The sequence below is a fragment of the Balearica regulorum genome, chromosome 1 (assembly GCF_011004875.1).
Source record: "Balearica regulorum gibbericeps isolate bBalReg1 chromosome 1, bBalReg1.pri, whole genome shotgun sequence".
Lineage (NCBI taxonomy): Eukaryota > Metazoa > Chordata > Aves > Gruiformes > Gruidae > Balearica > Balearica regulorum.
Window position 1 is genome coordinate 83,780,754 of NC_046184.1, and position 12,086 is coordinate 83,792,839.

The window sequence follows — 12,086 nt, forward strand, 5'->3', positions numbered from 1 at the left end:
GCAAGGGCAGAGGGGTCAGCAGAATAAGGGCTATGCTCTCAGCTGCTGTTCCCTTGTTTGAGACCATCAGAGGAGAGGAGGCCCACATGGATTAGCAGCACTGAGGTCCAGCATCTTTGCAGAGTGGGGCATCTATCTGTCCAGGAGGTTCAGAGGCATGATCATTTGGGACTCATGGAATGACATTCATAGAATCATAGAATCATAGAATGGTTTGGGTTGGAAGGCACCTCAAAGATCATCTAGTTCCAAACCCATGCCATGGGCAGGGACACCCTCCACTAGACCAGGTTGCCCAAAGCCTCATTCCATTCTCATGGTTTTCCTACCTGCCCAAAGAAGGGGATTCCAGGTTTGTAGTGGGAGTCTGAATTCTCAAAGGTGATTTTGCTAATGGTGGTTGTGATCTCAGAGAAGCTTGTTCCAGTCAACTCCACTCCTGCATGAAGAAGCATGAAGAATTTATTTGCCTCTGCCTGACCAGAATTACTTTTACTCCAGGTCAACCCTCCTTTGCTGGACAAGCAATTTTGTTGATGCTCCTGGCCTCCAGGTAGGAAAACTTTAGAATTCCAGAAAAGCAAGAGTCTGCTTTTCTCCCTCATTCCTACTTGGCAGGCCCCTCTGCTGGTCTCTCCTGGGTCTAATACATGGCTCTTCGATCCAGATGTTTCATACCTGTCTCCTCCTCTTTAATTTTAGCCTCCACATGGAGCTTATTCTCATATCCACTTCTCTTGAGCTGGAATAACTTGGTCTTTACCATTTCAGAAATGCAGCCATAGTTGTCTGTCTGTTGGAGGAAAACAAACAAGACCATTATTGTCTCATTTATATAATGTTTATCCAACTTAATGAATTGATCACTGTGCATTTCTCTGATCTGGAAGAGAAGCTGCTAACCTCACAGATCATTCCCTCTGTTGTTTTTATCAAAACTGGAAAAGCACATAAATAACTTGGAAAGGAGCATTTTGAAGTACTTGCAGCAACATCAGAGCAAAGAGTTTGCAACCTTGAGGGTTTTTGTGTATGTGTGTGTGAAGTTTGAAATCCCAAACACTTGATACAGAAGCATAGGGAATTATTCAAGTGTATGCCACACAGGAATTGTTTGCCAGACATCAGGCACATTAGAATATAGCTGCTGACTTAATATGCCCAAGCCACATGAGTGATACATAAACCAAAGCCTGTGTATGTGTAGAAAGAAGATGACAGCTGGAAAAGTATTTCCAGAGCTTGCCACCTCTCTTCAGCATCTTCATGTATAACGCAAGTCTCCACAGAAAAGGGAAGAGATGCCTGGAACAGAGGTTAGCATTGCTGTGCTCATATTTTGTCTTAGCACATATAACTACAGCAGTGGCAGAGGTAATTGTGGGGATCATACTGTAGCAGACCCCAAGGACCATAAGCACATCTTCTGTTTGCTTTCTTGTCCTGGCACATTTCCACAATTGCTATTATCCCAGCTTCTGTCAGTTAAGCTAGCACTGTTGCACCTGTCTTTGCTCTTGTAGACTTGCCAGTCTGAAGAGTGAAAAAAGTGATCTATTTTTTTCTGTCTGTCTTAATGGCTGCTGCTATATCAATATTCATTTCCTTCTTGCTCAAGCTGCATCACCTCTCCCCTGGTTTCTGCTCCTTTACTGCTTCTAACACCAACTTCTGATCCCACACACTGTCTCGAGTGTAAGCCAACTCCAACTCTGCTCTCATTGCTCATGCTTTTTCTATCTCACTTCTCTCTTATACTCTCTACACTCCATCTGACTTCTTTTTCTTTGTTTCTTTCATCTCTTCCTTCTCCATCAGCTTCTTGCCTTTACACACACCTTTCTTACTGCACAGACCTTCCCCCTATTTTTACCTTTCACATTTCATCTTGCACCAAATCTTTTCTCCTTCTTCAGGCTTCCTTAAAATATATGGAGTCTCTCCCCTCTCCACACTCATGCTTGTACATACTCTGTCAGAGCAAGCCTGTTCCATACAAAGCATGCTCAATAAATCATACTTTCTCCTATCACTCTACCTGCAAGAGTAATCATGACTCACCTGTCCAGAGAACTCGTCACACACTGCTTTAGCCTCTTCACCGTAGCAGGTAGTGGCTGCGTGTTCAAACTTTCGGCAGACACGGAAGCTCACGAGGCCAGGAACAGGCTTCCCAAATGTGTATCTACCAGCAGGGAGGATTGAAAGAAAAACAGAGGCATTAGGAATGTAAGATGGATGGAGAAAAATTACTATCTCCCCCCAAATGGAGCCAGGACTCTTCCCTAGACCTGCCTCCAGGATACAGCAGGATCATCACAGCAAATAAAAAGCAGAAAGAAATGTAGTAACATTTTAGGATCAAGCTTGGCAATGGGGGAAGAAGCACTGAATCTTACAGTCCTGACTGCATCCCTGGGAATAACACACAAGTCTTCAGAATTCATTTACCCTAATGCTGAGTTAGTTGAGAGTACCCCTCATTTTGGAGAACATGTTGCGAGCACCTACCCCAGAGCCCAATTCTCATGGAACTGGTTTGAGTATGTATGGGTCTTTTAGCTTGTTCCTCAGCCTGAGCCCTGGCTCTGCCTGCAGGATGCGTGGAACATGCCACACAGAATCGAATCAGGTGGCCCAAAGGAAACAGGGCAGCTGCATCACTTACAGTTTCCTCTCAGCAATGGCAAGCAGAAGCCACAGTTAAAACATCATTCCCAGGTAAACTTAACTGAAGCCCTCTTCCCTAGCACTACAGCTGGTCTTAAATCCTCTATGACTCAAAAAATATGCAAAAAAAAACCCCCAAAAACCTCCCAAAAACCAGAAGAGCAATATGTTTCTACATGTTACATACAAAGTGCCCCAAGCAATAATTGCTGCCTTTTGTCTAATGGTAGACATAGTCTGTTTGGTCCTGGGACCCTAAAATGATTGAGAAATATAATGAAGTATCATATCTCAGTCTCCCAACTGGAGTTTCAGCAGCAGCTGAAGAAAAACCTGAAAACAAAAAGGACTTGAAAGAATGACACTTACAGACCACAAACTGTCACTTTCAGCTTCTCATCAAGAATGGTGATCATCTTGGGCATTTTCACTGTTACTTCGAATTTTGGCAGCACTGCAGCAGAACCAAAGGAAAACAGTCTATGTAGTGGGGAACAACATAAGAATGAGACGTGAAGGCTGCTCAAAGGCTATTCTTACAAATTACCTGGAACCCTTTTACATCTAAATCGTCAGATTTTAGAGGCTTCTGTCACCTGCACATCCCACTGAAGTCAGTGAAAACCACAGGCACTCAGCCAACCAGTGTGCCAGGTAAGGAGACAGGATTATTACACCAGCTATTAAAATACAGTAGCTTCTTAGATAACACATGGGTTATCAGTCCCACAGCAGTAGGATACAGTAAAATAGAGAGTTAAGTCAACAGAGGTCTCCCACAAACATACAGAGCTGGGACTGCAGCCTGGTCTCTCCATTTCCAAAGCATGTAGGTCTTACCAATGTGCAAAATAGGAAGACCTCATAGCCTCCTTGATGGCTTAGCACCGAGTGACATCACATCCAAACCCAGCCACAGGAGGGGAAGTGGATGGTGACTGCCTTGGGACAATTGAAAGAGGTCAAAGGACTTCCAGACTCATCTTCCAGGACTCATCTCTGCTGCATGAACCAGATCATGTCAGACCATGTCAAAAGGGCTGCAGCTGGCTCACTGGAGTGGGAGGCTATGTGGGTTGTGACCATGTACAGGTGTGTATTGGGATACCATTTTCTAGCCAAGCAGGTGGAACTGGCTTAGAAAGACTACTGGAGAGAGATGAAGGCACTAAGGCGTGATGTGAGCTACAGACTTAGAGTGTGAGGGAGAAAAGGCAAGATCTGAACTTAGAGACAGCCCCAGTCTACACCAAAAGGTCAGGACTTTGGGCCTCAGGCAGGGGACACCCAGAGTCATAGCATGACATTTAGCAGGTGTGCAGCCAACTGGAGATGAGCTGTGGCCTTAAATCACCTCTGAAAGGAGGTGAGACTTGTGGACAGACTGATCCAATCACACTTGTTCCTCCTGATGGGAGCCTTGCTGAGGTGGGCAGTCAGAAGAGCTGCATTTCATGGCCTGAGGCTTAGGGAGGAGTGGAGATAGGTCGCTCAAATCCTTCAGTCTTCAGTCCTCAGAAGGGGATGATGCTTGGGAGGGAGAGGACACAGAGACATTTTTCCAGCCATGCTGGACATCCTAGTTAGATCTACCACCCTGTTCAATTAAGCTTTCATGCCCCACAGGACTAGCTGTTAGGAACTTGAAACTGCAGCAACAGTTACCATACTCCTCCACAGAGAAAGGATGCTGAATTCTCTTCCCAGAGGCCTTCTGTGCCACCACTGTGTAGGTCCCTTGCATAGGTTCAGAGGTGAGGTTGAAGAACAGCTGGATTAACCCCTGCTTTAACTCTGCCTTTGTCCACTGATACAGGCGGTTTTTCTTTGGATCCTACAGATAATTAGACCATAAGAAGATTGTGAGAATAGTGGGAGTCTGCAACGAGAACTAAAAAGCACTAGCAAAAGCAGTGATGGGAGGCCCAGCCCCAGTGTTTCAGGAGGGTGCAGGGTAGGAGTGGGGGCCACTAGCAGAGTGCCCAGGGCTGGACAATAGAAGGAGCTGTAAGCTGGGCCCAGAGTACATGGTTACCACCATACAAGATAAAGCTCTGTATATTCAAATTAATGTTATGGACCTGCTTAATAAAGAAAATAGACAAGAATCATCGAGGCATCTGGTAGTTATGCTGCTTAGGTTGAGGTGCAACAGACGTGAACATGAACGGCATGTTTGTACTTACCTCAATATAGACCAGTGGAAACTAGAAAGAGAAGGAAGAAAACAGCAATTTTAGAATGCACATTTAGACAGAGTGCAAGCAACACAGCCAATTGACCAGGGCTATGACTATGTTTCAGGCAACAAGCTGACCTCCCAATGGAATAAGGAAGAAAGTCCCCAATATGCAGTAATAGAGCATTTTGAGGTACATCAGCAGGGGGGTGGAAATCCTTTGTCTTAGGCAGAAAAGTTAGCTGAAATTGCTAACTCTATATGATCTGCAATACTAATAAGAGCAGATGTAGACTGTGATACTGGCAGATTTGCTCACTGCTGAGGTGTTTACACCAGCACCGTTCATTTGCAGTTTGTCAAACCGTTCCAAGAATGCAGAAGGCAGCCTTATGCAGAAATTTGAAGAACAGATCCTGTTAACAAGATCTGAGGTAACCCAGGAATTGCACAACTATCTCAGTGTACTGAGAAGTCTCCCCACAAGACACTTCTTTCCTCCCTTTCCCCACATAGATGCCGTAAGGCCAAATACCTAGGGAAAAAAAGTATCATACTTACCACCTCGTCCAAGGGACGGAAGTCTTTATCCAGAGAAACAATTCTGAACAGGACTGATGGAGAAAGGCAGATAGTGAGGTTCCACAGTGCAGTCACCAACATAAATCAGTTGCAAAAACAAATGGTACAACAGAGAACAGAGCTGCTCTCTTCTAAAGAAAATTCATTCACTAGAAAGCTAAGTCATGCTAGAAGGTTACCCATGTAAGAAATTACATGAATAAGAGGATATTAAGAGCAAATCCATGGCAGTGTGAACATCTTGCTGATCATGGGCATCAGAATCTCATTAGTAGGCACCAAAGTTAAATTTAAGTTGCCTTTGTCTACTTTGCAAGGATACATTTTTACATTGGAATTCATATGTGTATTCTAATTTTGTTATAAGCAGTCTGACTGCTTAGGAAGGATGAATGCAAGCAAATTACTTCAGCACTTGGCTGCAAGTTTGTGTTGGCTCTGGAGGGATAGAGAATTCAATGTCTCTTTTAGAACATTAGTTCCCGTCCAGGCCAAATTTAGGAATCAATGGTCTAGAAGAAATAAATGGTTTACAGTTCTCTCTGTCTTCATTGAGCAAAATCAGCTGCCACTGTGAAAGCTATTTCATGACTTAGTCTGAATTTTGGCCCTGTTCTCTATAGGACAAATATCCAGTCTTTCTCTGATTTTAATGTGGACCCTAACTGCATGGACCACAACAACAGAGCCCCCAGTGACAGAGAGAGTGTGTGCAGGTGTTCCAAGTACATGCATGTATCTTAAGATTCCCCAAATTTTTCCCACATGGAGCATTAAAAACATAAGCCTCAGCCATGAGGTTGCAGTTCTGACCCCCACTGAAAGCAGTCGACATCTGGCCAGCACAATCCAACAGTTTTAGTAGGAATTTTTGCTTCAAATGCAAATCTCCGCCCCTTTCCTGGTACCTGTCTGTCCTGGCTTGTAGATGGGTTTGTCGGTCTGGACGAAGACCAAGCTCTCAGAATTCTTGACCAACACCGATTTGCGGCTCCTGAACTGCAGTGTCGCCCCCTTCACCGTCACAGTGATAAACGTGACTGATGACTGGCTATTTGATTTTGGAAGCTGGAGAATAAGAAGGGAACTATGTTATGGACCACCGTTAAAGGCTTCCTGAACTGAACTGGCCTTCATGAAATAAAAGATCTAATATAATTCTAATGGACCCAACACAGAGGTGAGGGAAACTTTAATCAGGAACAAGAGACTGATATTTGCTTGACCCATATTCCTACTCATTCCTCCTGCCGTGCAGTGATTGTGTAAGTATTGTGCAGCAAAGGAACTCCCTGCTCTGCCACCCAATTTGGAGAAATTCTTACTGCCCTGACCAAAACCTTTCTGTCCTTTTCCTTTTGACATTCACAAGGGCAATGGAATAATCTCCCTTCTCTTTCCGATAATGTCCCTAGTCTTTGCAGAAGGACTTCAGCCTGTATCTGACAAATGCAGACATGGATGCCAACCTGCTGAGTGTCCTGAAGACCAGTTCTTCAGCCTTCAAGCCAAAGACGTAATCTGTGCTCTGAGCCAGATGACCAACTTTGCTAGTTGCCCATGACTTGTTATAGTCCCTGGGGCTATCAGTTACACTAAGCTATGAACTTCCTGCTTCACTCTGTTTTTTCAGACACAGGCAATCACAGCTCTATGTTCTCACATTAATTCAGTGTACTATATCCGCAAGGCAAAAAGTATCTGAGGTCCACAAGCTCTACCCCACTTTGAAGGCACTCAACTGACAATCTGTGGCAGTTGAAGGATGATGTGGAGAGCCATTTGAAGAAGCTGTTCACCAAACAGCCATCAGGAATGTCAATACTAAATCCACTTCTTTCTCCTGGCCCCTCCTCCTCCTGTCCTAGAGCAGGGCTGGCTTTCCAGGATTCAGCATTTCCCATTCAGGCAGTGTGCTAACGAGATCTCAGCAGTGAGAGGGTGTTGAGGATGGACATGAACATACCTTTGGCCAAGAGGGAAGTGAATACCTACCTATACAGTGTTAACTCTGTTTGTTACTACTCAGTGTCGTTATAGTTTACCCCTAGCTCAAGGGATCATTCCACAAGGATGAGATACTCACAGAGAAAGGGATGCAGGTGAACACATCCTTCTCCGACACCACATCATCAATCAGGCTCCTGTTTTCCCTTTCGTACTCAAGTGTGGCACTCAGCGTCACAGACTCATTCAGGTTGGTCAGCTGAACACAGACTTTCTCAGGAGAATCAGTGTGTATCAGAAAGGGCAATAGCACCATATACTGCCTAGGAACAAGGGGGAAGGACAGGTCAGAGGAGCAGGAGCAGGTAACAGGAGCTGTACAGAAAGAGCAAATAAACCAATCTGATGACTACAGCCTTCACTGTACAAGAAGAGAGATGCATTTTCTAGGAGTATAACAAGATTTCCAGCACTTCCTCTTGGGACCCTGAATAACACCTGTGGGGAAAAGTCAATTGTCACCTTTGCTAGACACTGCTAGTAGGATTCAGGATCTGCACAAGTGCCAGTAGTGAATAAATGCCATTGACTACCGCTGCAAACCATCTCTACCACTACTCTCATTCCTTGCAGAGACCCAAAACTGCCACAGCGTGGTGCCAGATCTTAAACAAAAACACCGGAGCAAATTTCATTTTTTCAGTGCTCCCTTTTGGATGAGTGAGGACTGGCCTCTGACAGGCATCCCCAGAGCAGCAAGCAGCTGGGAGAAGAGCCCTCAACACCTCAGCAGTAAGGTAGGGCATTATCTTTAGTGGTAGGAGAGGCTCTGACACTTTTATGTCCATCAGTTGGTCTACAGGGAGAAAGCTCTGGCCCCTCAGATCCCAACCCTGCTGTCTGCTTACCCTGCATTTGATGAAAGTGCGGCAGCACAGCTTTGCTTTGCTAAGGAGGAAAAGATATTGCCAAAAAGCCCCTCATGTGCTGCTCGTGCCATACGTACATACACACATACATACACACAACATGCTCCCTTCACATACAAACAGGGCAAAAGGGGGTGAAGAACGGATGCAGCACAATATACCCTCGCAGACCTTAACAGTCACAGTCTAAAAGTAACACGTCACCCTGGGTGAGAAGGGAATTTTCATTCCATTGGCTGAGCTGAAAACTGTAAATTAAAAAATAGAGCCATTTCTGGTCTTGCCAGCTCTGATATTTGTTCTTTTTTTTCCCCTCATTATCAACACAAAAACACTCCCATCTCCTGGGCATTTCAACCTGGGAGTAGGCTAGTCAACCCAAAATGAAACCTTTTGTTGTCTTTTCAAAGAAGTCTATCTCAAGAAAAACTTAATGTGTAAACAGTTATAAAAAGTTGCCTTTCAAAAGAACCAATTTTGTACAGAAAATTTTGTTGAAATCCTGTCAATTCACTGAAGCAGCAAAAGGTATTCTCATAGACCTTTCCTCTTTTGTCTTTCTTTTTCTTTTTTTTTTTTCTCTGAAGTTTTACTGATATTTCAGTTTCACAGACTGTCTTGGATCCCCCTGAAGCACTAGAGTTGCAGTTTGTAGAAGACACTTTACCCATTCCTGGTGTCTTTATTCTTGGGTAAAAGAAATTAGGCAGAAGATAAGAGACAAAGCAACAGACACAGGAATACAACCCAGGTCTCCTGCCTGCCCAGAGAACCCCCCCTGCGTAGCTTACGGCTCTATGGTGGGTGAAGTGTATCCAGGAAGGAAGAAGAGGAGAAGGAGGAAGATGTTTGGTTTGCTGAGCAGCCCGTCCTTCCCCATGGTGCAGAGCAGGACGTGATGAGTCAAGCAGACACCCAGTCTGGTCCGATGCTGCTTGTACTGCTCTCAGAGCCAACCCCTTTATACTCTCCTCTGCAAACAGCCCAGGGGCTGGAGGAGATAAGGGCTGGGGGCCAGGACCCATTTGGAAATGGGGAGAGGCGGTAAGGAGGAGCTGGAACCAGCAGCTCCGATTCCGGGCAGAAGGCCAGGTGCTGGCAGGAAGAGGGAGGGGAGGCTGCCCAGCAGGCTGGAGCTGTCTGTCTTTTGAGTCAGGGCAGCAAGCAACAGAGGAGGAAAGGTGGTAGCTAAAGAAAAGGAGCAACAGCAGAGGATAAGGGGAAGGCCTTCCTTTCCTCCCTGTATGGAGCTGGCTGCAGTGCTGGTCACAGAGGCGCAGAAGCAGTTTGATTTCCTTCAAACTGGGAGCAGGAGGTTGAGCTAGGATTTGGCTGCACCTAACCCCCACTTATGAGCAGGATCTGAAAATCGGGAACGCAAATTCTGTGAAAACCTTCCTCCTCCACCCACCCTGTTCTCTTGTGCTCTCCATTCCTGGTCCCACCAGGGCTAATGCCAGGAAAAGGGGCCACAGAGTGGCTGGACAATCAAATTGTCCAAGATAATCTGACCTTCACCCTGACAGAAACAGGGACAGTGACATGATGGGGAGCTGCCAAAAGTTCAACCCATTAACAGCATGTAACACATTAACCAGTTCCCCAGAGCAGCAGCTGCCCTCGCACAGAACAGACGTGGCCTGGGTCTTGCTTTTCCTGTACTGTTTCTTGTTCCCAGGCAAGTTATTGGCACATCTAGATCAGATTATTGCTGTTTGATGGAGTCCTTCCTGGTTTCATTATGTGAAAATCCATGTAATGCACTGTGATGGGCGATGTTGTATCATAGAGGGAAATTTCTTTTTGACCATTGTCTTTACTGTACTTACCTTGATCTGCAGCAGGAGGATCAATAGCTCTGGTAATTATTACCCTTGCAAGTGGAAGTAGAATATCGGTCTTGTAGTCCTAACCCAAACTCCAGAGAATTGAGATCTGTGTTAGAGGATTTAAAGCATAATTTTCAAATTAAAAAGGCTGCAGGATAAAATGATCATCTGTCTGTCCCTCCCCTCTCTTGCTGGGTCCCATTCCCAGTAGCAACTTTGGGCCCCAGCAGCCTAATTTCAAGGGTCTCTGCATGTGATTCAGCTTGTAGGTGGTGGCACAGACAAGGCAGTGGCAGTGAGTTTTCCTTCTCTCTCCTGCCATTTCCATCTGCTGTGAGTACAACTGAGAAGGCCAACAGGCTTTCTAGAGTTTTTTTACTAGATTTTAAGTGTTTAGCTCTAAACTCCTCAAGAAAACTCCTGCCAGGTGTTGGCCTATCCATGAGAAAAGTGCGTTTTAGGGATATCTTTCCTGGATTCCTCTCAGTGAATCTGAAGTTCTGTCATTTGGCATAGCTCAAAGGGACAGGTGCCCCAATTGTGCAAGAAGAGCATTACATATCCTGCATCTGAACCAAGACTCCCACTGCATTCATTGATAGCATCACAGAAGTGCTGGTTGGAAGGGAGGTCTGGAAGTTATCTAGTCCATCCTTTCACTTAAAGCAGGACTGCTGCCAACGCTGTCTGCCGTGACTTTGTTAAGTCAAATCTTGAACACTTCCAAGGATGGAGAACCTACCATTTCTCTGGTGACCTGTTCCAGTGTTGCACTAATCTCTGGTGAAGACATCTTTCCCCATGCCCAACCTAAACTCCCCAAGCTGCAGTTGCAGCCATTGCCCCATGTTATATCTTCTGCCCTACCAAGAAAGGTCATGTTCTGACATCCTTGTAACTGCCTTTCAAGTAATTGTAGGCAGCTATTTAATCACTCCAACCCCTTCTTGGTCAGTCTAAACAAGCCCAGCTTGTCCTGTCACTCCCTGTGAGCCATGTGCTCCATACTCTGACCAGTTCGGACCTTCATTCTCCATGTTCCTCTTGAACTGGGGGTCAGGAGACCAGACACAGTGCAAGTGCAGCCTCAGAAATGCCATGGAGAATGAGAATTGTAACTTACCTCGATCTGCTAGCCATGCTCCTCCAGCATTCATTCATCACTGCTTACAGAGTTCATCCAAAAATAACTTACTTCCAAGAAAATAAGTATGTATTAATCAGCTATATCAACATGCTCTAGACAGAAGATTAAAAGCTCTGCCAAGGATATTTGTTCAACTGCTTTTCATGCTTCAAATCCCTTTAGTATTGTGAAAACTTGACCCAGAGAGGCGCCATGTGCATTGGTGAAAGTAAAATCAGCAGCTGAAAATCCCTTCCCTTTGAGGAATGGTCAACTTTTGAAGCAAAATAATGTACTTATTTATTTTTTTCACATTTCCTGAGCATCTCCTTGGGATGAGAGTGAGAGGTCATGTTTGGAGAGCTAAAAAGTAAAATAATCTAGCATGCACTGCACTGTAAAATCCTAGGGGAGGCAAAGCTTTTGTACTATTCACAAGGTAAACTAGGCAAGATCAGAGACATGCTCACTTCACCTACACACATCGTGATAACATGAGATGCTGTTTCTTCACTGGGGTTCTCAGCTAGGTCTCCTTCTGTAGATGTTACCACCATTTTGACAAAGCAGGCAAAGTCTCCAGCATTATTTCACAGGACCTAGCAACTTTCTAGGAGTCAGGGGAAGCATCTTCTTTTGATAGTTGAAGGGACTCTGGCACAGACAAAATGACTCACCAAAAGTAACCCAGACAATCTGAATTGAAACTCAAGGGTTTTAGCTCCTAATACACTGCTTAAAATACTGGTTTTCTCACAGTTTCCCCAGGTCTGACTGTTGCAGGCATGGCGTGGTGCTTAGCTTCCTACTGGGGTTTGACTACC

At 45.0% G+C, this 12,086-nt stretch overlaps 1 protein-coding gene across 1 annotated transcript in view; it reads right to left on the reverse strand.

The window, feature by feature from the left end:
* The window catches only part of LOC104635667 (alpha-2-macroglobulin), a 30,828-nt gene extending 21,487 nt beyond the window's left edge, over nucleotides 1-9,341 (reverse strand). The window contains exons 1-10 of the mRNA XM_075761894.1: nucleotides 9,099-9,341; nucleotides 7,518-7,701; nucleotides 6,340-6,499; nucleotides 5,411-5,463; nucleotides 4,857-4,877; nucleotides 4,336-4,504; nucleotides 3,040-3,124; nucleotides 2,062-2,185; nucleotides 679-793; nucleotides 330-439 (exon numbers count right to left, since the gene is read on the reverse strand). Coding sequence (XP_075618009.1) covers nucleotides 330-439; nucleotides 679-793; nucleotides 2,062-2,185; nucleotides 3,040-3,124; nucleotides 4,336-4,504; nucleotides 4,857-4,877; nucleotides 5,411-5,463; nucleotides 6,340-6,499; nucleotides 7,518-7,701; nucleotides 9,099-9,187 — 1,110 coding nt within the window. The 5' untranslated portion in view covers nucleotides 9,188-9,341. The remainder of the gene's footprint in view (nucleotides 1-329; nucleotides 440-678; nucleotides 794-2,061; nucleotides 2,186-3,039; nucleotides 3,125-4,335; nucleotides 4,505-4,856; nucleotides 4,878-5,410; nucleotides 5,464-6,339; nucleotides 6,500-7,517; nucleotides 7,702-9,098) is intronic.
* Between the last annotated feature and the right edge of the window lie 2,745 nt (nucleotides 9,342-12,086).